The 24923-nt window shown below is 59.7% G+C and overlaps 2 protein-coding genes across 3 annotated transcripts in view; one reads left to right on the top strand and one right to left on the bottom strand.

The window, feature by feature from the left end:
* LOC107973006 (cytosolic phospholipase A2 beta) overlaps positions 1–14672 on the top strand; it is a 30923-nt gene extending 16251 nt beyond the window's left edge. The window contains exons 17-28 of one of the 2 annotated variants that reach the window (XM_054680345.2): positions 143–279; positions 514–736; positions 869–986; positions 1296–1433; positions 1601–1705; positions 1860–2039; positions 2324–2490; positions 2991–3177; positions 3303–4080; positions 4184–8313; positions 9614–11475; positions 11885–14672. In XM_054680345.2, coding sequence (XP_054536320.1) covers positions 143–279; positions 514–736; positions 869–986; positions 1296–1433; positions 1601–1705; positions 1860–2039; positions 2324–2490; positions 2991–3177; positions 3303–3514 — 1467 coding nt within the window. In that variant the 3' untranslated portion in view covers positions 3515–4080; positions 4184–8313; positions 9614–11475; positions 11885–14672. Of the gene's footprint in view, positions 1–142; positions 280–513; positions 737–868; positions 987–1295; positions 1434–1600; positions 1706–1859; positions 2040–2323; positions 2491–2990; positions 3178–3302; positions 4081–4183; positions 8314–9613; positions 11476–11884 lie in introns of those variants that run through there. The other variant, XM_063806571.1, reaches the window with a different exon arrangement.
* LOC750524 (spectrin beta chain, non-erythrocytic 5-like) lies at positions 5500–21286 on the bottom strand. Its single transcript, XM_063807473.1, is given in 28 exon segments — positions 5500–5574; positions 6674–6765; positions 6898–6984; positions 7393–7464; positions 7749–7883; positions 8192–8293; positions 8379–8555; positions 8813–8984; positions 9119–9324; positions 9587–9742; positions 10319–10513; positions 10759–10963; positions 11084–11280; positions 11921–12133; positions 12388–12574; positions 12773–13029; positions 13108–13245; positions 14158–14304; positions 14446–14536; positions 16137–16309; positions 16970–17047; positions 17285–17473; positions 17680–17842; positions 18089–18210; positions 18350–18463; positions 19265–19379; positions 19470–19585; positions 21194–21286. Coding segments are annotated over 28 exon segments (4044 nt in total). The 3' UTR covers positions 5500–5522.
* Between the last annotated feature and the right edge of the window lie 3637 nt (positions 21287–24923).

The raw sequence follows: 24923 nt of genomic DNA, 5'->3' as shown, positions 1-24923 counted from the left end.
GCTGACTCAGAACTGGTCCCAAGACCTGTGATCAGGCCTTAGCTGTGGGCTGGGTGGCCACTTGACCTGCTACCTCTTCTTCCTGTGACTTGGCCTTCCCCATCCCTAGGGCCTCTACAGGCCTGGCTCTCTTCTTTTCCAGATCCCAGTGGTAGCTATTATGGCCACTGGTGGTGGGATCCGGGCAATGACTTCCCTGTATGGGCAGCTGGCTGGCCTGAAGGAGCTGGGCCTCTTGGATTGCGTCTCCTACATCACCGGGGCCTCGGGCTCCACCTGGTGAGCTGGGGGCAGGCTGATGCTGGACCCTGTGTGGCAGGGGGTGCTGGTGCCAGGGTTCTCCTAGGCCTCTGAGAAAACTAGAAGGGCTGGGAGAATGAATGTGCCAGGGAGAAACGTGCTCAAGGGGACCCTGGGAAGGTCCCTGCTAGGCCATTGTCCTAGAAAGCCCGGGGCACGTGGGGTCTAGACGGGGTCCTTCAGTGACAGCCCTCTGGCTTTGGCTTTTCCCAGGGCCTTGGCCAACCTTTATGAGGACCCAGAGTGGTCTCAGAAGGACCTGGCAGGGCCCACTGAGTTGCTGAAGACCCAGGTGACCAAGAACAAGCTGGGTGTGCTGGCCCCCAGCCAGCTGCAGCGGTACCGGCAGGAGCTGGCCGAGCGTGCCCGCTTGGGCTACCCAAGCTGCTTCACCAACCTGTGGGCCCTCATCAATGAGGCGCTGCTGCATGATGAGGTACGGGGGCTGCGGCCTGGGGGCAGAGCCAGGGCAAGGGCTGGAGCTGGGGCTCGGTGCTGGACAGCAGGGTGGGAAAGGCCCTGGGCACCCAGGCCACTGTGGGTTTAGGTTCTACGCGTCTTTCCCCAGCCCCATGATCACAAGCTCTCAGATCAACGGGAGGCCCTGAGTCATGGCCAGAACCCTCTGCCCATCTACTGTGCCCTCAACACCAAAGGGCAGAGCCTGACCACTTTGGAATTTGGGGGTGAGTGGCCCAAGAGCTGAGACCTGTGCCCTTGCAGTTGGTGGAATAAGGGGAGACGGGGCCTGTGTGCAGATTGCAGATGTCACACCCACCTCTCCTGAGCCAGGTCCCGTGCTTTCTGGAGACCGGCACCCTACCGGGGTCCCTCAGCCCTTTGGGAAGGAGGCAGGGGCCTTAGGTCCTATGCACAAAGCCCAGGCCACAAGGCCTCCTGGTCCTCAGCTGCCCTAAAGCAAAACCCTGGGTCGGGGTGGGGTGTGGGTGCCTAAGGGCTCTGCACCACGAGGCTGAGGGGTGGACTCCTCACAGAGTGGTGCGAGTTCTCTCCCTACGAGGTCGGCTTCCCCAAGTACGGGGCCTTCATCCCCTCTGAGCTCTTTGGCTCCGAGTTCTTTATGGGGCAGCTGATGAAGAGGCTTCCTGAGTCCCGCATCTGCTTCTTAGAAGGTGAGGGGCACTGGCAGGCTGGGGAAGCTGGGCCGAGCAGGGAAAATGGGTCCTGGGTGAGAGGGCAGCCTCGGTCAGAAGAGTTTCCTGGGCCAGGACCGGCCATGGGGAAGGGTAGGGTTGGGACAAGAGTCGGGGGCCCTCTTCCCTTACGGCTGCTCTTTCAGGTATCTGGAGCAACCTGTATGCAGCCAACCTCCAGGACAGCTTATACTGGGCCTCAGAGCCCAGCCAGTTCTGGGACCGCTGGGTCAGGAACCAGGCCAACCTGGGTAAGTGCTCCAACCCCTTCATAAGGGTGCCAAGGGGCAGCCAGCTGGGGCTGCACCAGGGGGCGGGGGGTTCACACCTCTTCCCCCTCCAGGGTCACCACCAAGGTGGAGATAAAGGTGCAGGAGTCCCCATTTCCCCACCTTGCCTGTGTAGACAAGGAGCAGGTCCCCCTTCTGAAGATAGAAGAACCACCCTCAACAGCCGGCAGGATAGCTGAGTTTTTCACCGATCTTCTGACGTGGCGTCCACTGGCCCAGGCCACACATAATTTCCTGCGTGGCCTCCATTTCCACAAAGACTACTTTCAGCATCCTCACTTCTCTACATGGAAAGGTACCTGCTTCTCTCCAAAGTCCTGTGGCCACCTGAGCCTTGAGTCCCCAGTCCAGATACCCCTCATGGTCCACTCCCATTCTCCTGCTTTGAGCTTGATTCCCTGGACTACTTGGAACAGGGGTCTTTTTCTCCTTGTCTTGGGGACCCAGGACCCACCTGCAGGGCTGTTGGGGGTGTTGGTTCAGCAGGAGAGCAGGGACCAGAGGCCAGAGTCTCTCCTTCCAGCAGGAATCTGGTACCCTTGGTATCTGTGACAATTGCTGCTCTCCCCAACCTTCCAGCTACCACTCTGGATGGGCTCCCCAACCAGCTGACACCCTCGGAGCCCCACCTGTGCCTGCTGGATGTTGGCTACCTCATCAATACCAGCTGCCTGCCCCTCCTGCAGCCCACTCGGGACGTGGACCTCATCCTGTCATTGGACTACAACCTCCACGGAGCCTTCCAGGTTGGGAAGGGTGGGCAGCCCAGCAGGGAGGCGGTGGGTGGCCCCTGTCCCCTGAAGAGAGGGGCTTTGGAGTCCAGTGTCTGGTTCAGCTTCCTTTAGGAGCTGTGATTGGGACACTGGAATCTTAATTTGCCATCAGAGGAGCTCATTCTTTTCCGGAAGTTGGGAAGCTGGCGAGGTTCTCCTGGTATCTGGTAGCTGGGTCCCTTTTACTGACCTGCGAGGTGTGGTCCTGGGCCTCTGGGCCCACCTGCTGAGTCTGCTTTGGCTCCCAGTGTCAGAACTGGAATGCTGGGAGTAACCCGGCTCCGTCTAGCCCCAGAGGAGCTGCCACCGAGGCCTGTCAGGCGTGGAGAGTTTTTTCCAATGACTGGCTTCATAGGCCCCACTGGAGACCGTTTTGGCATTTGAGCCCCAGGTCCTGTGCATCTTACGTCAGCCCCAGTGTTGAGGATGCCAGGGGCCCTGTCCCTCTGAAGCCCCTTCTGCCTGCCCTGCAGCAGTTGCAGCTCCTGGGCCGGTTCTGCCAGGAGCAGGGGATCCCGTTCCCACCCATCTTGCCCAGCCCCGAAGAGCAGCTCCAGCCTCAGGAGTGCCACACCTTCTCCGACCCCACCTGCCCCGGAGCCCCCGCGGTGCTGCACTTTCCTCTGGTCAGCGACTCCTTCCGGGAGTACTTGGCCCCTGGTGAGCTGCTGTTCACCTCCCCATCCTGCTGCCCCAGTCCCCCACACCTCCTCCGTCCCCTGTGCCTCTCCAAACCTGTCTTCCCCACAACGTGTTCCCCATGCCAGGCTGCACTCTCTCCACAGGGGTCCGGCGGACACCCGAGGAGGCGGCAGCTGGGGAGGTGAACCTGTCTTCATCGGACTCTCCCTACCACTACACGAAGGTGACCTACAGCCAGGAGGACGTGGACAAGCTGCTGCACCTGACACATTACAATGTCTGCAACAACCAGGAGCAGCTGCTGGAGGCTCTGCGCCAGGCAGTGCAGCGGAGGCGGCAGCGCAGGCCCCACTGATGGCCGGGGCCCCTGCCACCCCTAACTAACTCTCATTCATTCCTTGGCTGCTGAGTTGCAGGTGGGAACTGTCATCACGCAGTGCTTCAGAGCCTCGGGCTCAGGTGGCACTGTCCCAGGGTCCAGGCTGAGGGCTGGGAGCTCCCTTGCGCCTCAGCAGTTTGCAGTGGGGTAAGGAGGCCAAGCCCATTTGTGTAACCACCCAAAACCCCCCCGCCTGTCCCTGTTTTCCCTTCTGCGCTACCTTGAGTAGTTGGAGCACTTGATACATTACAGACTCATACAAATGGGAGGCGCTGAGAAGGGCCATGTCATTCCAGGCTCTTGGCTGTACATGGCAAGGGCTGGTACAGAGCTCGCTCATCAGTGTTCTTCCTCCGAAGAGCACATTCTCTGCACACATCTGCGTCTACCTGTGCTCAGAGTCACCCCTTCCAGGCAAGGAGGAGGCCACATGGGCCTGGGGTAGCCCTGGCCTTGTCCACCTGCTCTGCCGTAACACGTCTCCTCTTCATCCAGACAGGAATGCAGGGGGAGGCCAGGCAATGGCTGTTTCCTGCCACATGGTAGGACCTATCTATTCCAGAAGCTGGGCCTGGGGAACTGGGTTGAAGCAGCCACGGGAAGGAGCCCTTTTGCCTGTAGCCGAGTCTCATTCTGGTCCCTTAGATGTGTCCTCGCTTGTGCCCCTGAAGTTTGGTGTTGCACTGGGGTTCACCTCAGGGATCAGACCTGTTGGGAAAACGGAATGAATTTAGTAGGGTATGGCCACCCCAGAATCTTCTCCAAACAAACAAACACTGGTGCCCCTGCCCTCCCCTGGACCAGCCAGCCTCCTAGAATAAGCGTGGGAGTGGATTCCAGAGCTGACAGGCGCTGCGGCAGCGACCACAGTGACGGGTGAGTGGGTGGGAATTGCCTCGACTTTCATAACCCAACTCTACATCTGTCAGCTGGCCTAGCGGCCCCAGCCCTGGGTTAGAGACAGCAGAAAAAATGGCTGTCCTGGTAGCCTCAGGAGCCACTGTGTCCAGGACAAGGCCTGTCCCGTCAGCAACACATCATCTAAATCATATATTGGGCTCTGCAGGACTGGGAGCAGACGGTTACACTGGAGACCACAGCCGTGGCTGCCACCCCTCATGGTATGAGCCCTCCAGGCACACGGCTGTATATGCGTGTGCACGTCTAGGCACATCGTGGCATGGGGCCCATGCACGGAGGATTTGCCTGTCTCCAGTCCCTCCTCCACTTTCACCTAACCTCAGGTGTCCCCTCCCCCTGGAGAGCCTGAAGCCCCTCTGGTTTGGAAGGGAAGGACATGTGGGTGAGGGGGGTTGAGCATCGAAATGATGCTGGGATCTACAAGGAGGCACTGAGGAGCCAGGTAAGAGCCTCCTGCCCCCGCACATCCACCTTCACATCTCCTCCCTGGCCTGCAGGCCGGGACGTGCTGGCCCTCTCCATTGCCATGGAGTGGGGATTGGGGAAAGCAGGGGAGGACCAGGTAGAGAACGGGTTGGAACAAGGGTGGGGCAGGGTCTGGCCGTCCTGCCAATGTGCTGTGCCTTGGAGAGGGGAGAGGAGGGAGGAAAGTGAGGAGTGCATGGGAAACAAACCCAGGCAGGCTCTCAGCACTGGGCAGAGGGAAACCTGGCTGCTCCTCCCACAAGCAGCTGAGCAGGAAGGGCACAGGGAGCCTGGGCAGCTTCGTCTACAGGGCCCCCACACCAGAGCATGGAGTGAGCCCTGGGAGGGGACCACTGTCGAGTCTGTGGAAATCTGGGCTTTGTAGCCTGGATTCCTCTCAGCTGAGAGTGGGCAGGGGCAGCTGAGGGTTCCAATAGCATTTCCCTACAGCCCAACAGAGTAAGTCTGAGGCCCAGAACCTCAGGCTTCAGAGGACAGCGCCTGCCAGCCACTGAAGCCCAGGGCTCCCCACCCTGCTTCCCCCACCCAGGTGTCCCACCTGAGTAGACATCCAGGCCGGGCATCCTTGGTCGTGCACTCATTCAGAGAGCTGACAGGTTTGGCTTTGAGTTCCGGGCTCAGACTCTGGGCTGCAGAGCAAGGAAATAACCACTGTTAGCCCGGCCCAGACCATCTGCAGGCGCCAGGTCTGGCTGCTCCTTCCTCCAGCTTCTGGAGGCTCAGCACAGCCTTAGGCAGCCTGGCCATGCCAGGCCCTTCCCACGTGGGGGTGTGGGGCGGGCTGAGCACTTGTGGGCAGGTTTTTCCCCCATGCGTCCTGCCTCTTAGGAAACTCCTCACAGGTGAGTTAAGAAAGGCTGAGCCTTTCTTAGGAGGTGGGGGATTCTGGAATGTCGAACAACTCAAGATCCCTTTGGGCTTCTGGGAAGACAGACTCCTGGGAGGAGAGTCCAGGGGAACCAGCGACAGAGCTAGGATCCCAGACATTCCCTGAACACACTGTCCACACGGAGCCTCAGCAGAACACGCTGACCATGGAAGAAATTCCAAAGGGTTGTCTCTATATATTCCTCCAAGTAGAACCTGGCTTGCTTACTGTCTGCAAAACAACTCGAGGGTGGTGACATTCAAAGTTGTCTGAGGACTAGAAGTTTAGAGAAGCACCCAGATCAGACAGAACAGAGCCTGGAAAGCCCTTGGAGGAACACAGTCCATGGGGATTGTGGCAGGAAGGGCTTGGGGCAGTCTGAGTGGCAGACTCCAAAAGGGGCAGAACAGGACCAGGACACAGCTGGGGGTTCAAAACTGGCCCCATCTCTGCTAATTAGCTGTGTGATCTTGGGCAAGTTGCATAACCTCTCCAGGACCTAAATTCTTTGAGAAAAAACAGTAAGTCCCACTTCTTGGAGGTTAGAGATGCTAACTGTGAAACCTCCCTAGGATGCATAAAACACTAGGGGCCCAGGAGCTTGGGGCCCAGGGAGTCGGCTGCCCTCCCTGCATCCTTCCCCTGAAGCCCACCTGCAGTGCTGCCCAGGGCTCACCACCAGCTCTCAGCCTGCTCTTCGGACGGTGCTGCAGACAGGATCTCTGCCCCACTGGTCAGCCTGGCACCCACACAGTCACAGGTCAAACTCCACTGTCCCTTTGGGGACCCCCACGCCTCCAGCCCCCGCTGAGCCAGGTGGCTGCTGGGGGCAATGCCGGAGTCCATGTCTCTCCGCTCACCTTAAGGAGAATGTGTGTTTCCTGCAATGGCGGCCCTGCAGCCTCTCACACCGGGCTCCCGTGAGGTCAAGGAGGGCTATGGAAGCTACTTTCTGAGGAGAGATGAGAGGCAGGGGTCACTGCGGCCATCTCAGCTTTTCCCTGTGGGGTCCCTCTGTCCTGGGGCCCCTCTGCCTTGTTTCCCAGCACCCTGATGTCTGCATCTCCCCTACCCCGCCTGGTACCTCCGCTGCCATCCTCTCATCCAGGAACAGGCTCAGAGAGCTGCCCTGCAAGGTCCCGCGACAGCTGTCCCAGGAGCTCGAGCTAGGCTGTGGAGAGGAGGCGGGAAGGTCGCATGAGCCACACGCAGGAAGCCAGAGCTAGGGCCTGTCCACGCCTCACCGTGTGTGTGGAGCTTCCCAGGAAAAGCGGTGGATTGGACCAAAGTCCCAATGGGGAAAGGGAAGCCACAGAGGGGCTCTGACGGGAAACCAAGCAGAAGGGGAAGAGCAGGTGGGGAGGAGGAATCCCAGCACCTCCTGGGGGGGTGGGTAGGTGGGGGCGGTGGCAGAAGCTGGGAAGGGTCCCAAGGAGCCAAACTGCCTGGACAGCATGGTGGGGGGTGGCATCTGCCCAAGTTCACAGTGCAAGGGTGCCAGGCCCAGGTGGCTCTTCGAGCCACTCAAGTGCTGCTGCAAGTGGGGAGCTGCCTGGAGAAGGAATCTCCAGGCACTCACCTGCCTCCCGCCAGGCAGCAGGTGCTGCTTGAACTCCAAAGACCCCTCCATGGTGGGGGTACCCTTTGCATCCTGAAAATGCAAGATGGGGCCCAGAAATGTCAGGACCAGCACCCTCAGGAAGGTGGGCAAGGCACCCACTGCCCCCGGCTCTCTCTATTCCTCCCATCCAAGTACTAACCAGGCCTGACCCTGCTTAGCTTCTAAGATCAGATGAGATCGGGCATGTTCAGGGTGGTATGGCTGTAGACAGCCATCTTTATTCCTAATGACCTTCAGCTCCTGTGCCCGGGCTCCCAGCACTGGCTCCAGGGAGACCACGGCGGGGGTGCCTGCAGCCCCATGGGGACACCTGCCTGGGGGTCCCTCGTCTCAGCCAGCTGTGCTCCTAGCCCCTGGTGTCCAGAGGGCCTCCACTGAAAGGATGTCAGCGAGCTGCCAGCTCTCCCGGGCTTCAGCTCCTGTGGCTGCAGCAGGAGCTCCTGTTCCATCTTGGGGAGTGGGCAAGGTGAGCCAGGTCAGGGAGACCAGCCACACCTCGGGTTCCCGTCTACCTCCCCTCCCCCAGCCCTCCCGGTCAGAGGGGGCCTGCCTCCCCATCACTAGCTCTTTCAGCTTTGGCTCTGGAGGCTCGCACCCAGTCCACAATGGTGCCTCTCCCACCACCGCAGCTGGCCAGGGAAAGGAGCAGGTAAGGCAGGGCCGGGTGAGGGCTCAGTGCCCTGGGAGACACTGATTTGCAGGCTGAGAGGGACTGTTCCCCCACCAGCCCTCAGCCCCTAGCCGAGGCAGTCATCACCTCTGTCTTCTGCATTTGGGCAAACTTCTCTTCCTGGGCTGCCAGCAGCTTTTCTAAGTCCTGGTGTCTGTGCAGCAGCAACTCCACATCTGACACTGAGTGCTGGGGAGAAGCATGTTCAGGTGAGGCCCAGCTTAGGGGGGGCCCAGAGCCTGGTAGCCAGCTAAGGGGCAGGACCCCCACTCACCCCATAGTCGGGTTTCAGCAGGAGGCCCTCCCGGCAGGCCAGCCAGGCCTCAGCCTGCTCCAGCCTCTGCCGAAGCTTCTGCAGGCCCCAGCTCTCGGCACAGCGTTGCCAGCGCAGGGCCCAAGCCTCCTCCAGCTCCTGCAGCCGCCCTTCCAGCTCCTGCAGGCACTCTGTCACCTGGTGGGGAGGGGCTGCTATGGGTGACAGCTTGGGTAGGGCTCCCACCATGGGCAGGGCAGGGCTGGAGAGCCAAGTGTTAATGGAAGTGCAGAGGGAAGGCTGTGAGACCCGCACCTGCCCCTTCCCAGCCTCTCTCCCTGCCTGCGCCCAGCCTTCCTTTCCCGCTGGTTTCCATGCCTGTGAGGGGCCCTGAGGCCCTGGGCAATCAGGCTGTATCCCCAGCCCAACCCCAGGCCCACCCTCTGAGTTCACACCTCCGCAGACATGAAGTGGCTGTTGTCCACCAGCTGCTGTCCTTCCTGCCGCAGGTCCTGGGCTTGAAGGCGGCACTCCCTGATTTCTTGCCCCAGCTCTTCATGCTGCCCAAGGAGCTGCTCAGCCCCCGCCAAGTCCTCAGCCAGCTCCTGCCTCTCCTGTGCTCATGCTCTGTGGGGCAGGGAAGGGAGCTGTTGTCAGGGCTGGCTGGGGAGCAGGGGAGGGAGGGTCCAGCTCCCCCAAGAGCCAGGATACCCCCACCCCACAGGGTAGAGCTGAGCCGGCAGCTGAGGTAGGACACCTACAGCAGTTCCTGGCAGCGCCTGAGGAAGGCATGGCCCTGTGCAGCCTGCGCCAGCCACTGGCCTCGCTCCTGGGCCTTCGCCTGCAGGGTGGCCCAGGCCTCCTGCACCTTGGCCAGGCCCCCCGGAGCTGCAGGATGTAGCTGGCCCAGTCGGCAGGCCTCCGTCTGTACCCGTGCCACCTCCTTCTCCATAGCTTCCAGCTCTCTCTGCAACCAGAGCATGAGATCAGGCCTCAGTCCCCCAACTGAGCCGATGCGTGCTCTGCATTCAGGAGCACCAGGCCTCTCTGAGGAACCACCTCCACTCTGCTGCACAAGCTGGGCCAAGTCCTAGGGCCCCTCGGGGAAGGATCTGGGTTTCTGGAGAAGAGGCTGAAGCAGGCTGGGGTGGGAGGGCTGAGACAGATCCCCTCAGCCACTGCCTTCAGGCAGGGGCTCAGACAGGCAGGCTGCAGGGCATGGGCCTCACCTCCAGGCACCTGTGCTGTTGCTGCAGGGTCCGCACAGATGACAGGCTGTGGCCTCCGTCCTCTCCCTTCATCAGGGCCGTCTTCTCCTGCATCCTTCCCTGGAGCTCAGCCGCTGCCTGCTGAAAGCTGTGGACCTCATGGGCTGCAGCCAAGTTCTGGGAGAGGAGAAAGGACCTGGTCAGGGCTGTTCTCTGCTCCCAGGATTCCTTTCTCCCTGGAGACATGGCCTTCTGGGCCACCTCCTTTTGAACAAGGAGGACCATGGGGCTTGATGTGTCCCCAGGTACAGAAACCATCCTCCATGCTGCAGCCCTCAGTGAACGTGATGATATGAGTCTGCGGCAGGCCAGGGGGTGGGGAGGGCGGGGAGAGGAGAGGGCCTCGTGCATCTCAGGGAAAGGCAGACGCGAGGTGTTGGGTCCACGTGAGGGAGCAGGCCGGTTCTCGGGGATCTGGCTGGCCCTGGCAGTACCACCTGCAGTGCCTCTCATGGGGCTGGGGGACCAGGTCAGCTCAGGAGGCAGCCCCAGCCCAGGACCTACAGAGATGGAATGTCCTGGGCTGCAGCCAATTCCTGGAAGAAAGCTGAGCAGGTGAGGGAGAAGGCGCATTCACTTGAGGCCAGCAGGGTGTGTGTCTTGTTGGAACCAAAGCCTGTGGTAAGGAGGGCTTAGAGGGATTTTTTGAAGACTCTGACACCCCTTAGCTTGGCCCGGCCTGTGATCACCTACCTCTGTGGGGGCTTTTATTGCTTGGTCCAACCTCTCCCAAGCGGCCTCAATGCGGCTCCTCTGGGCTTGGATGTGGGGATAGCGCCTGGGTGCACCCCGCTCCAGGGTGCCTGCCAACTTCCTCAGGGCATACACCTTGGCCTGGCCCAGGCTCTGCACTTCCTTTCTGAAAGCATCAAACTTCTCTTCCAGCACCTGCAAAGGTATGAGGCCCAGCAGGGTCACTCAAGATGGTATCATGAGCTCTCAAAGCTCATGAAGAGCTCAGCAGACTGATGGCTCTGAAATCCCTCAGCCCAGGTTCTGGAACCATCGGGATCCTCCCTAGGACACCCTCTCCAGGCTCCTTTCTGCTGACTCCCCAGCAACCCTTTCATCCCAAGGCAGGCCTTCCTCAGCCTCTGCCCACTCCCCGTGAGGTTTGCTCAGGAGTAACTCACCTTGACACCCTCCAGGTCCTGCCCGTAGTCCTGGGACTCGGCGGTGGCCGCCTTGGTGGTCAGTCAGGCGTCGAGGAGCAGGGTCTCTCGCTCCAGCTGGTGTAGCTGCAGCTGCTCCTGCAGGCCATGCCCCCTGGCCTCCGCCCTCCGCAGCAGCTCTGCATGGGCCTCCCGAACTGCCTGCAGCTGGGCTAGCACCTTGGGGCTGTGGGAAGAGAGCGACAGTCTGGACTGCAGCCCTTCCTTTCCAGGCTGGAGCAGTCTCCTGCCATCTCTGTAGGGGGCTTCTCTCTGCTCCTTCCCGGATGGTGTGTCTTCCGCCCACCTTTCTGGGTTCTTCCTGCTCTCCAGGAGTGCTGCTGTCTGCTGCAGCCGCTCGATGCGTGGGCTGAACGCTTCCAGGTCTCTCTTGGTGGCCTCCAGCTGCCGCAGAAGGGCCTGTGTGGCTTCAGCACTGTGGCCCATGTCCTCGCTGTCCAGGACATGGCCCCGCTCAGCCAGCGAGGATCCCGCCTCCAGGAGCTGGGGGTGACAGAGTGGAGATCCGTTTTCCCGGGGCACCCTCCAGGGCTCAGGATTTACAGCCACGATTCTCAGCCTGGCTGCACAGGGGAATCACCTGGGAGCTGTCGTGCTCCCTCGGCCTGGCCCCACTCCTAAGCAGCCTCATCTGGTCCGGAACACAGCCAGGGCAGCAGTGTTTTGTAAAGGGTCCAGGTGATTGTTTTTTTCCATGCAAAATAGACATTTTATTCTTGGTTCATAGGCATAGATTTTGTCACTTAAAACCAAGTTTTAGCAAATATTCCTTGCAGTGTTTCTCCCTTTCATTTATTAGCCTATTTACTTCAGTTTTTCTTCCTTTACAATTGTATTCACCATTGTGAAGTAATTGAGGTATAATTGTCTGAGTGAAGGTTCCAGGTGATTCTCATGTAAAGCCCTGGTTGAGAACCACTGATCTAGAGGGAAAAAAGACAAAAGCCAACCCAGCCAGCAGCTGTGTTCTGGGAAACATGTGGAAGGAAGCCCTTGGGGGCAGGAGACCACTGAGTGGAGGAGACGAAAGGTGCCCAGGCCAGGAGCCCCGGAGTGACCTCCCGGCCGCACTCACCCTGTGTTCCAGGCCTGCCTGCTGTGCCCTGCCCATCACTCCCCTCACCTCAGTCAGAAACTGCTGGGCCTCCTGAGCCTGCTGCAGCAGAAGCCGCCTCCGCGCCGCCTCTGCCCGCAGGTGGGCCATGGCCTTCTCCAGCTGCTGCACCCGGGCGGCCACCTCGTGGGCGGCAAAGTGCCCAGCCTGCACCAGCTTGTGCCCAGTGCCCAGCACCACCTGGGTCAGAGCCTCGTGGCTGCTCATCTCACTCTCCAGGTTCTGTGGGGGAGGAGGCAGGAGGATGCGGATGTCGCTGACCCTTGGGGGACTCCCACAGTTGTGCTTGAAGTTTCACAGGACCCCACTAACTTGTCCCCAAGGAGTTCCCTGTCCCCATGACTCCCAAAGAATCCAGGGCATCCCCAAAGCCCCCACAGGCAGAGAGTTCCTGGCTGGGCCACAGAGAGTGCCGTTTGCTTGGCTGAGAAGCCCTGCTCATGTGCGAGGCCGGCCCTCCCCGGGTGGGCCCACACCTGGTGCTGCTCCTGCAGGTGCCGCACCGCACTCAGGCTCTGGCCATAGTCCTGGGCAGCGGCCAGAGGCAGCTTCTCCTGCACCCACGCCATTTCCTCGTCGGCGTCCCTGAAGAACTTCAAGAGGAGGCTCCGGGCCTCCAGGGCCATCCTGCGCTCCCGCAGGGGCTCCCTCAGGCTCTTGAACCTGCAGCGGTGGAGGGTGGGACCAAGGGAGGCAGGGACCAGGGTGTCAGTATTAGGGATACCTGGTGACACAGATCACCCAGCTGTGGCCCTCACCATGGGCAAGGGGAGAAAGTGAGAAGACATCAGTTAAGAGGGCAGGGGTGGGGGTCCCTCCAGGAAGGCAGGGAAGAGAAGCTGAGGGCACGGGTGGATCTACCTCTGAAGCAGCCGCCGGGCCTGTTCTTCCACATCTTGGGCAAGGCAGTGGCCTTCCCTCACAAAGGCCTGGGCCTGGCCCAGCAGTGCCTCAGCCTGCCTGGCCTTCTTGTCCACTGCTGCCTCCAGCTCCCTCTGTGTGCCCAGGAGCTCGCCCACCCCAGGCAGGGCCTGGCCCACAGTGGGGGCTCTCAGCTCAACCTCGATGGGCTCCAGCCAGTTCTCCAGTTCCTCCATGCTCCGCCGCAGACGCAGGGCCTAGGGTAGGAAGTGAGGTAGGCAGGAGGGGAGTGGCCTGGAGCCCGGCCAGCCACCCCTCGGCCTGCACAACCTCACCTCACAGGCCTTCTGGAGCTTGGCCACCTTCTTCTGGGAGTTGTCTTGCAGCTCACCCCAGAGTGCTCCCAGCTCCTCCAGTCGCTCCTGGATGGCCTCCGAGGCTGGGTGGCCCCCCTGCAGCAGCCTCTGTCCCTCCTGCAGCCACAACATGAAACACACCTTGTGGACTCAGGACTGCCGGTACCAGGGCACTTGTGTTGACTCTGACCACCAGCACTAGAGCTGCAGAGTCCCTGCGGTCCAGCTGCATGATCTTGAGCAACTTTCTTTACCTAAGCCTCATTTTCCTCGTCTGTATCATAGAGAAAATAATGGTTATTTTGTTTAAATGAGATAAGTCATATAAAATACTTAGCAGGGTGATTTATATCAGAGGGAGCCAGCCTGGGGTCAGGACCTGCCTTTGCAGGTGGAAAAGAGAATGTTTTAAAAAGTGCTATGCTGGGCACAGTGGCTCATTCCTGTAATCCCAGTACTTTGGGAGGCTGAGGCAGGTGGATCGCCTGAGCTCAGGAGTTTGACACCAGCCTGGACAACATGGCAAAACCCCATCTCTACCAAAAATACAAAAAAGTAGCTGGATGTAGTGGTGTGGGCCTGTGATCCCAGCTACTTGGGAGGCTGAGCTGGGAAGATCACTTGAGCCTGGGAGGCGGAGGTTGCAGTGAGCTGAGATCTTGCCACTGCACTCCAGCCTGGGTGACAGAGCAAGACCCTGTCTCAAAGTGGCTATGTTTTGACTCCTTCGCTCACAGGACTGGTGGCTATGTCCTGTTCACATCAAAATGTTATCTTTAAAATTACTGAAAAGGTGCCATTTTTGGAGAGGGTGCCCGCCCCCCCCCCGCCCCCCCCCCCCCGCCCCGCCGGAAAGCAACTTCTTCTCACTACACTTCTGCCTAAACAACCGCTTAGCCAGGTGCTTGCACACAGAAAGTACTGGATAACGCTGGCCACCGTTACTGTGGTTCAGCACCAGCTCTGGGGCACTGTCCTGTGTTCTGCCTGGAGAGCTGTCCCACCACCCTCCTGCCTGCAGGGCCTCACCCGCTGCAGCTCCTGCTGTTGGTGCATGCTCACGTCCAGCTCCGCCTGGAAATTCTGCTGCTTCTGTAACTGTGCTGGCAGCATGGCTGTGTCCAGCCAACCCTCCTCCAAGGCCACCAGGTTCTTCTCCCTCAGCCACGCAGCCACCTGGGCACGTGGGGAGGACAGGCCTGCTGTCCAGGGCTTTCCCCTTCCCCTGACCTCCGGGATACCCCAGAGGAAGGGTGGCCTTTCCCCGGGTCGACTCCTTCCCCACCATGACCGCCTCCCTCTCCAAGCGAGGCGAACCTCCTGGGAGTCCTGCAGGAAGGCCTGCAGCTGCCGGAGCTCCTCCAGGCGATGGCGGCGGGTCCCGGCTTGCCTGAAGAGCGCCTCCTTCCTGCCAGGAGGAGAGGCTCATGGGCCTGGAGCCATCCCCGGGGCCAGGTGGGGTGCCCGTCCAGCCTAGGCTTTCTCGGGTATGAATATACTCCGAGTCTGGAGTTTCCTTTGGAATAAAGGTACATTGCACTCCCCCTCTGTATTTGTGTCTGTTATGCGCCGGATTTTGTACCCCCAAGTTTGTTTTTGTTTTTGAGACAGAGTCTCACTCTGTCACCCTGGCTGGAGTGCAGTGGCACAATCTCGGCTCACTGCAACCTCCACCTCCCGGGTTCAAGCAATGCTTCTGCCTCAGCCTCCCGAGTAGCTAGGACTATAGGCTCACACCTCCAGGCCCAGCTAAATTTTGTATTTTTAGTAGAGGCAGGGTTTCCCCATGTTGGCCAGGCTGGTCTTGAACTCCTGACCTCAAATGATCCACCTACCTCGGCCTCCCAAAGTGCTGGGTTTACAGGCGTGAACTACTGCACCCAGCCTGTACCCCTGAGTTCTTATGTTGAAGGCCTAACTCCAGAAGTGTTTTTGGAGACAGCATCTTTAAAAGAGGTAATTAAGTGAAAATGAGGTCATATGGGTGGGTCCTAATCCAGTGTGACCTTATGAGAGGAGGCAACTGGGGCAGACACAAGCACAGGGGGACGATCTGCCTCCTGCAGGAGGGCAGAAGCCAGGGGCTAGAAGTCAGGGTGGCACTGTGCTGGGGGAAGCTGAGCCTGCCAGGAACCACCTAAGGTGACTGGGGGAGGGGTGGTGACAGAGACCAGCAAAGCAAAGTTTGCATTCTGTTAATTCAAAGACCTCCACAGGTACCCAGGTGTGGTCCACCTGCAAGAATGGAGAGGGGGTGGCCCCGACCACTGCCAGGACACCAGCACAAGGAGCCATGGCATTTGTGGGTGCTGGTTGGCTCTCTGATCGGCTGAGAAGGACAAAAGCCCCCACCAGCTTGGGATCTGGCTTTTGACCGTACCTGCCTTGATCTAAAAGTCTGAGGAGCTGCATGAAGCAGCCAAACCTGAGGAGCTTTTACAGGGAAAAAAAACTGCAGAGCTGGGGTCTCATGGGCCATGCAGGTCACATGCATCTGTGTCTGAACTTCAGTTAGATGAGCTAAGACTTCTGCTAGCCTGCCTGTGGGGCCAGCACAGTGCTTTCGTCCTCATCACAGCCGTTAAAGCCCAGGATGTGAGGCTCAGCTGCCGTGAGGAGGAACTTGTCTGAGTCCTGCCATTAGTGGGCAGCACAGGGACTCAGGACTGTGACCCTGGAAGGCCGATGCTTGACCTCTGTGCCCTGCGACCTTCCGTTTCATGAGAGGATTTCCTCTTGGTCTCCTAGCATAAGCCTCTCTTTAAACTCCCTTTGATCTCAACTGAATGAAGAAGGAAGTGGGATTTTCCATGTGGTGTTTGATGTCCATAACAGGCAGACACATTGCAGGGCCAGGGGTGGTGGGGACCCCCGGCATCTGACCTCAGTCCTTGGACAAGGCTGGTGAGCCTGGGCCAAGTAGTGGAAGGGTGGGAAGGGAAGAACCGGGATGCCAGATGCCTGTGCCAGCCTGCCTACAGCACCCCTCACCCCAGAGCCACCACTACCTCAGAAGCATGGCCTGCCACCTGTCCAGGGCACTCTGGGCCTTGGGGTGCCCACCCTGGTGCAGGCCGCGGGCCGTGGCCTCCAGAGCACTGATCTTTCCCGCCTGCACCTCCAGGTCCCACTCCAGCATCTTGTGCTTCCACAGAAGGGGCTCCATGGGGGCCAAGGGGTCCTGGTGGGAGTGGGGAACCCAATACTGTCCATGAGCCTCCCCCTCCCATCCCAGGCTACCTGCCTTCCCACCTAGAACCATCCTACCAAATGCTCATCCACAGAGCGGCTGCTCCGCCCAAACACATCCCTCACATCCCTCAAGGCTGTTTCCAGCTTTAGGACAGTGATTCCCAGCCAGAGGAGGCATTTGGATTAGGGATCAAGAGCCAGAATCTCTGAGGCAAGCAGAGCTTTTTCATGTAAGGTGAAAGCTCCCTCCTCTGCACTCCCTGGAGGACCATGTTAGTCCCCAGTTATCCTCTGAGGTCTCCTATAAGTTACACTCGTCTGCTTCAGGGTTGGGGCAGTGGCGGGAAAAGCCAACCTCTAGGCATTTGGGAAGCGAGGAGGGCAGGGGTGAGGTGGCAAGAATGGGTCAGGCCCACACAGGCACTCTAGAAGCTCCTTGGTGTTCGCGGTGGGGCCTGCCCACAGCTGCATGGGAACTGCTCTAGATGACGGGTAAGTAACTGCCCAGTGACGGATGTGGCCCAGGGTGGGGAGATGGCCCAGAAGGGGAGGATCCCTGGCCTAAGGAGCTCAGGCAGCACTGGCTGGTTTGACCCCTAATGCTGCTCTTGTAATTCCCCCCTCCTGCCCATTCCTGCTGGGCACCTACCCATAGACCCTCACTGGCTAGGGAGTCTTCCTTGCTGCAAAGCCAACGTTCCATCTTCTCCACTGAGCTCAGAAACAGCTGAGAACAAAGGAAAAGGCAAGAGACAGTCGGTGGAGGGTCCAGCCACTGCAGTTGGAGTGACTGTTCCAGTGGCACAGGTTAGGGAACCAGGGTCCTGGAAGGCAAGAGTGCTGAGTGGTGGGGAAGTCCCTGGCACAGCAGCCCCTCCAGTCTTAGCCTTGACCAGAGGCTGTGGGGTCAGCGCAGGCCCTGTTCGGGGGGCAAGATGCAGGCTGGGGATGGGACTGTGCCTGCCTGTAGCTCCAGGGCCTGCTGCAGCTGTAGCTGATGCTCCTGCCAGGCCCCTTCCAGGCTGCTCAGCTCCTGTTCTAAGCCAGCCAGCACCTGGCAAATGTCAGAGCTGAAGGGGTGCCCCGCTGTGAGCAGTCGCTGCCCAGTGCTTCGGGCCAGGCTGATGCTGTCTGTCCAGGAGTCCAGCTCGGCCTGGAACAGGACTGGGCTCAGATCACTGGGGGCTGGAAGCAGCCCAGCAGGCAGGAGAGAGGTGGGGAAGCAGCTGAGGAGTGGGAGGCTGGAGGAGATAGGCAGGGCGGGACACTCAGGAGGCCCAAGAGCAAGGAGATGAGAGGAAGGGGAGGGCAGGGCGGAGCTGAGAGCCTGGGAAAGGCTTGGGCCAGCTGCCCATTCACCTTGCACTCCTGATGCTCTTCTAACATACGCCGGGCTTCCACAGGGCTGCGAGGAGCGGGGCTCGTGTCCATCTGAGCCCGCAGCCTCTGGGCGCTGACCAGCAATTCCTGCAGCGTTGCCTGGAGTTTCTGAGCTTGGTGCAAGGCATCCAGCGCCTCCCTCCTGCCCACAGCGCTCATCAGCTAGTCATCAGGCCTTCAAACCCCTCTCCCCCATGCCCACTGGTGTCTTCTGTCCCTCAATCCCCTCAACCACAGGAGGGCCCACGGGCTGGGAGTTACTGGGAGGACAGTACAGTTATTTGAAGGGTGGAGAAGGAATCCTAGGGGAACACAGGGGCTGAGGGGAGCTGTGGGGACTGAGATGCTGGAGGATGGGTCGGCGAGGGCAAGGCCTGCGGGTTCATACCGCTTCTGGGCCCTGCTCCGGAGCTGCCACCAGCTCTCAGCCACCTCCTGCTGCCTGTGCCTGAGGCCGTGGGCTGCCTCAGGGCTTCTTTGGCAGAGGCGGCCCACTTCACACTCTAGGGACTGTGGGGGAAGCCGGGCTCAGAGGCTGGGGCAAGGGAGCTCTGGGCCACCCTGGCATCCCAAAGCCCCTCCTCCCCACTTGTGCCCAGGGTCCTACTGAGGAGATGCCCTGGGCCCAGCTCTACAGCCAGCTATGCACCTCCACCTGGGCCGGGATGGGGTGCACTTCCCGCTCCAGCTCCTCGTGTTTCCGCAGCAGCCTCTGCACGCTCTCCAGATCCTTCCCACAGTCCAGGGCCTGGATCAGGGCTTCCTGGAGGAGGGGCACGGCCAGTTACCTGCTGGGCCTTTGCTTCGGCTCCTCCTTCCTGGCAAAGGGCCCAACCAGTGGCTTCTGTGTGCACAGCCAAGTCCCCAGCGTGATTTCCTGGCCCCGACTTTGAGGGCCAGAGATCTCTTCCTTATGTGAGGGGGACGATTCTGAGGAGCAACTCTGGATTTGGAGTCTCCTCTGAGGGAAGAACCTCACGTGTATGCTGCTTCCCTGTACAGTCTCACTCAACTCTCATCCCTTGAGGAGCGAGAAAGAAAATAGAGCAAGGATGGACAGGCAGGCCTGTGCCGTCATTTGAGGGCAGAAGCCAGCGGAGGAAACAGCCAGGCATGCCCAGCACAGGCAGCAGCACCTGTTTCACACAAGGGCTTCCTAGATCGGGTTCTAACTCTGCCAGATTCCAGCCCGGGGCTCTGTGGTTATGTACACAGTTCCAGGGCAAACCTCCCGAGGGTTTGGGCTTCCTCAGGGATGGGAGGAAACAGAGTGTGTGTTTTCTGGCCTCTGGACCTGCCATGTATCTGGGGACCAGATCTGGGGGAGAAAGGAGACAGGGAATCCCCCACTGAGCTTGCAATGGGTGCTTCTATGGTCCTGAGTTGATCCCGAGGGCCAGCCCATCAGACGTCCCTGGTGCAGACTGCTGGGACCCACCTCCAAGTACCCAGCTGAACAGGAGAGGCCAGTGAGGGGGGAGACGCATGGGAGACTCTAGGCAGCGCCCCCTCCCCTGACTGCATTTGCTCACAGCCCCCACCGGGACCTCTTTCCACCACGTACCTTCTCCTGAATCCTCTTGGTGACATTGTCCAGCTCTCGGGACAACACGTGTATCTCCAAGGCCCCTTCGAGCTGCTGCTGGTACCAGAGCAGGTTGCCATGGAAACTCGCCCACCTGGCCAAGGGGTGGTGGTGTCATGTGGAGCCTGAGGTGGCCTTCCACCCTTCTTCCCGGCCCTTTGGTTCTCCCCAGCCTGGGACTGGCCTGTTGTTGAGCTGGCTTCGCCGCTGGCAGATGATCTTGACTTCCTCAGGGTCCCGGTTCTTGAGCTGCAGTGACAAGTCACTGATGCTCCTGATGCAGGCATCACCCACTGTGTCCTGCAGGGGAGGTATGGGTGAGGGCATTGGCACCCCCCACGCAGAGCCCCTTCTTCCCACCTCAGCAGGCACTGGAAGCATGCCTGGGCCCCGGAGCACGAGGAACTGCATATTTGGGCAGTGGGAAGAACTGCCTCCTGCCTCCTCTACTGCGGCAGGTCCCTGAGGTCACCCCATCCAGGTGAAGTGAGCAAGATCAGCTTGGAGCCTGCAGCCCCAGAATCATCTCTAAGGCCAGAAAATAGGATCCCTGCACTGGGTACCATGTAGGAGGGGGAGAGTGGGCACATGCCCACTAACAGAGACTCTTGAGACGGAGTCTCCCTCTGTTGCCTAGTCTCCCTCTGTTGCACTGTTGTTATAGTGGCACAATCTCAGCTCACTGCAACCTCCACCTCCCTGGTTCAAGCGATTCTCCTACCTCAGCCTCCCGAGTAGCTGGCACTACAGGTGCCTGCCACCAAGCCTGGCTAAGTTTTGTATTTTTCGTAGAGACGGGGTTTCACCATGTTGGCCAGGCTTGTCTCAAACTCCTGACCTCAAGTGATCTTCCCGCCTTGGCCTCCCAAACTGCTGGGATTACAAACATGAGCCACTGTGCCCAGCCACAGAAACTTTTAAAATGAAAATTCAGCTTCTTGGTTGAAGAGAAGCAAAGGGAGGTTGTGGAATGGAACAGTGAGCTCTGGCTTCCTGGGGTTTGGGTGTCCCCACCCCAGGACTCGTCTGAGCTGAGGCTGGTGCTGCTTGGACACTGGATGGGGTTTAAAGGTACACAGGGAGGGGGTTCACCGCAGGGTGTGGTTGCAGATCTCCTGCGTCTGGCATCTGTAGAGCTTGTTTAAATTTCCAAAGCACTTTCCTATGAAGTGCCTCATGCAAGGTAGGCAGGGAAGGACATTCCCCTCCTTTTATAGATGCCGGAGCAGAGCTCAGAGGCTAACCTGGCTCCTTTGCGGCAGAGCCAGGATTCAAGCCCAGCTCCTTTAGAGTCTAGCTCTCTTCCTACTGCAGCATCTGGCACAGCGTCTGTGAAATTCCACCATTAACAAGGGATGTCTTAGGTGTAAGCACTGCCGCCTCTTAAAAAGTAATACATACATGTACCGGGGGACAAGGTTAGCACATTTGGTCTTTAACACCTGATTGTCAATACATTTGCCATTTTTTCCCCCTGTATACCACATAAGAGAAATAGATGTTTGGTGTGTGTATGTGTGAGGGGGCGGGTGTGGGGTGAGGAGAAGACGCTGAGACGCCGAAATAGTCACACTGAAGGTGGGCGCTGATTATCTGCCACATCCAGGCATATGTCCTATCTTTTTAAGATTTTTTGAAATAATTATAGATGCCCAGGAAATTGCCAAAGTCCTGCAGAGAGGTCCCTGTGCCCTTCCCCAGCTTCCCTTACAACAGCATCCTATATAATGATAACATTAAAACCACAAAGCTGACGTTGGTGTAATACTACCAAACTAGACCAGACCTCATTCAGATTTTATTAGTTTTTGCAAGTACGCATCTGTGCGGGGCAGTGGGGGATAGGTCTACGCAGTTTTATCACAGCTAGAGACTCACGTACCTGCCACCACACACGTGCTCTCTTACCTCTGAGGTGGGTGCTACCCCCATTCTAAAGAGGAAGGAGTGAAGGCGGGTGAGAGGAGGGAGCCTGCCCGAGGGCGTAGGAGGAGCAGGCATGGCGCCCACGCCCTGCTCTACAGCCCACACTCTTTCCCTGCTCTCAGTTGGATTTTCAGTGCGGGATGCATGGCCAACCTCTACCCAGCAAGGCCCCCTTACCCCGGCTGAGTTTCCTCGGAACTCGCAGAGCCGCCGTCGGAGCTGCAGGCAGTGCTCCAGGTCCTGGCCCAGGTCACCAACATTCATCTTCACCTCCTGTGAAGGCCGAGGGTGGGGAGGGAGCGCTCTGAGCACCAGCCCAGGCTCCTGGCACCTGCTGCTGGGGATCCCTCCTGTCAAGGGAGGGCTCCTCCCCCCATCTCTCAGCCCCCACCCAGCTGGGGCTACACCTTCTCCTGGATCCAGGCCTCTGCAAGGTCCACTCTCTGCAGGAACTCCAGGAAGTTCCGCCTGTCCTCCAGCTCCTGGCCCCTGAGGGCCATTGCCCGCCTCAGGTCCTCCCAGTGCTTCCGCAGGCCCTGCAGCCGCTGGGAGACCTCTCCAGCTCGAGGGTGACTCTGTGCCAGGAGAGCCTCTCCCTTCTGGAGGGAGAGAGGGGACACAGGACATCTTGCCTGCTGCACTTCCTCCTAAGACTGACATGGCCCCTGGGCCACACTTTGGGGCAGGCATGGGGCTGAGGGCCCTGTTGTTACCTTGGCAACAGAGGTCATGACCTCCTCATAGGCCTGGACTTCAGCCTCAAAGGCCTGGTGTTTCAGCAGGGGCTTCAGCTTATCTCTCAGGTCCCCAGGAGGGATCGGCTCCTTCAGCTGCTGGGCCCACGCCTGGATCCAGTCCTCAGCCTGGTGGGGGTGGGACATGAATGCTGCAATGTTCTGCAGCCTCAGGCCCCAGACGCTACAGGCCTAGCCCCCAGCCATTCCCAGGAGGCTGGCCTCAGGGGTGGGGCGGGCAGCATCTGGTAAACGAGCCCTGAAGGTTCCAGCTCCGGAAGGTTGCTGCAGGAGGCAGCCGGGCAGGGCCTTGGGTGGGCTCTCGTTTTGGAGGTGTGGCCCCTACTCCTGGGGCCCTGGGCTGCCCTGCTCCCTTCCCCACCTCTCTTGCCCTGGCGCTGCTACAGCTCGGGACACTGGTGGGGTCTCCACGCAAAGGGGCTTAGATCCCATGTTCTGGGCTCCAGCACAGCCTCTGGGAAAGCCATCCACCCCTGAACCTGTTTCCGCCTCACAGTGTTGCGGTGTGAAGGCGGCTGAAAACTGTCGAGTGTGGTTCCAGTGGAAGGCCCTGGGCTGGGGGTGCCCTCTGACCTGGGTTGCGGCCTGGGTGAAGCTGGCCATCAGCAGGGAGGCATGCAGGGCGTGTCCCCGGCTCTCTGCCAGCTCCTTCACTCTCACCCGGCGCTGCAGCAGGATGGGAAGCCGGTCCCGCACCCGGGGGCGCCGGAGCGTCTTCAGTCGCTCACGCAGGGCTGCCTCCTGTGGGGCAGGGGCACAGCTGCTGCTCTCCCACCCTGGGCTGGGGCAGGGCCTGGCCTACAGGGCTCACAGTCCTTTCTTTGAGGGCCCTGGAGCCCTTACCTCAGCCCCATATGGCTGAGGGGTGTCTGATCCTCCCAGCCACAAGCCAGACCAGTCTGCTCCCCAAGGACCACACGGTGTGGACAGAGCCGAATGCCCCGTGTGGGTCTCTGCAGTGTGGCCCATCTCCCCCTGGGCCCTCTTCTTGAGCCACACGTACAACTTGCTCAGTCAACCCCAACCAGGCCCCCAGCCTCGCAGGCTCATCAGCACTGCCTCCAGGAACGCACCAAGCGCCCCGTGACCCCCTTCAGGACTCTCTCCCGACCACCACATTCTGACCACGCCCAGGCCTCCTGACTCCATTACCTTCTTGTCCTGGGCAGTCAGAACCTTCAGGAAGACCTCGTGCTTGCGAATCAACTGCTCTACCTCTTCCACCGAGCTCCCCAAGGCACTGGTTTTCAGGGAGACCTGGATCCACAGAAAAGTCAAAGAGGCCACCAAGCCTTCCAGCCAGCCAGCCCCTCCAGCTGCAGTCTGTGCCCATGGGCACTCTGGGTATGGCAGGGCCTTAGGAGTGCCCACTGAGCTTGGCATGGAGCTGTGAGGAGTGGGAGTCCAGGTTGGGAGGCTGCGACACCTCAACCTCTGCACCATGTGGGGAGCATGACCACCCTCTGGCCAACTTCCTCGGGGCTCAGTCTGGGATAGGGGCTGGGGATGTCAGTGGATGCTCAGGGGCCTCAGCACTTCACCATGGCCACCTGGAAGGACTTGTGCACAGCTGCCTCATATTAGAGAAAAAGCCAGAGAGGCGGGAGGAAAGGGACTGAGCAGAGAGGGGAATGGAAAGGAGGAGCAGGAGGCTGAGCGGAGTGTGAGGGCGGGAGGGGACCTGCCTCCTGGGCCGCCAGGATCTCCTCCAGGCGGCCGCACTCTCTGAGGAAGAGCTGCTCCTGCTGCTCGGCCTGCAGCCTCTCTTGCTTCCGTGCCCAGGCCTGATACACCTGGTCCCGCTGGTCCTGCAGGGCTCGAAGCTCTTCCTGGACCTGGGGATGGACACATGAGGAGCCTCAGCTGGGGAGGGTGGTGTGGGTGAGGTGAGGACTGGATCCTGAGGGAAGCTCCTGAGGAGAGGCCAGCATGGCACAGTAGGACGGGGCACCAGGTGGCCAGGCACAAGCTTGGTCAGCTAGGGTATGTGGGGGCACCAGGGGAGGGGGCCCACCTCCTTGGTGGGTGTCCCTGCAGCAAGAAGTGCCTGCTGGCCCAGCTGGGTGGCCTGCTGCCACAGCTTCTCCCGGGCCTCCAGCTCCGCTCGGAGCCACTGGTGGGCACTGAGCTTCTGCGGGCCGCTGCTAGGCTCTTGCGAACTCTCCTCCACCTGCAGGTCCTGGCGCACACGGGCTGCCCAGGAGGCGTAGTCACGCACCTGATCCCGGGGACACGGAGGGAGAGCCGGGTGAGGGCTGGGCTGGGCAGCAGGAAACCAGGTGCTGAGGCAACTGCAGCCCACCTGAGTCCACTCACACAGCCCAAGCCGACCTGGGTCAGGGCCTCGGGTGAGGCACGTGTGGCCCTTTGTCACTTGGTTTCTCCGTTCTCATCCAACCCGATCCTCCCAGAACCACGAACCCCCTACATGAGCCAGACCCTCACCACGACACGTCTCTGCCCTTTGTTGCTCCTGCCTTCCCGTCTCTACAGAGCTCACCTGGATGAGGCCATGAGAGGACTGGCGGCTAGCAAGATCAGCCCCATCGAGACTGCTTGATGGGGAAAGAAAGTTCACCTGCTCTTCAAAGGCCCCTTGGCTGCCTTTGCCTGACAAAGCCTTCCCTGGTATTTGACATTGCACTGCTCTCCTTGTTCTCTGAATTACTAATTTAACCCTTACAGTCTTCTGCTGATTTGGGTACAACTATACAAGATTGGTGCTGGAGGGACTTCAGGCCCTTGTCCAAATATCTCATTGCATGGAGGAAGGAAGGGTAAATGGCACAAAGAGTCTTGTAAACTCTAAGTGCATGACAAACCCAGGGTTAAGTGCCTTGCTCAAGCTCACACTGCTAGCAAATCAGCAGAGTTAGGTCCCTAAACTCAAGCCTTTTTGCAGTGTCAGTTTGGGCCTCCTGGTCTGCCAGGTCCCAGGACAGTGGGATGCCGGGGAC

The sequence above is a fragment of the Pan troglodytes genome, chromosome 2 (assembly GCF_028858775.2).
Source record: "Pan troglodytes isolate AG18354 chromosome 2, NHGRI_mPanTro3-v2.0_pri, whole genome shotgun sequence".
NCBI classification, from domain to species: domain Eukaryota; kingdom Metazoa; phylum Chordata; class Mammalia; order Primates; family Hominidae; genus Pan; species Pan troglodytes.
This window is presented reverse-complemented; position numbering and strand designations above follow the sequence as displayed.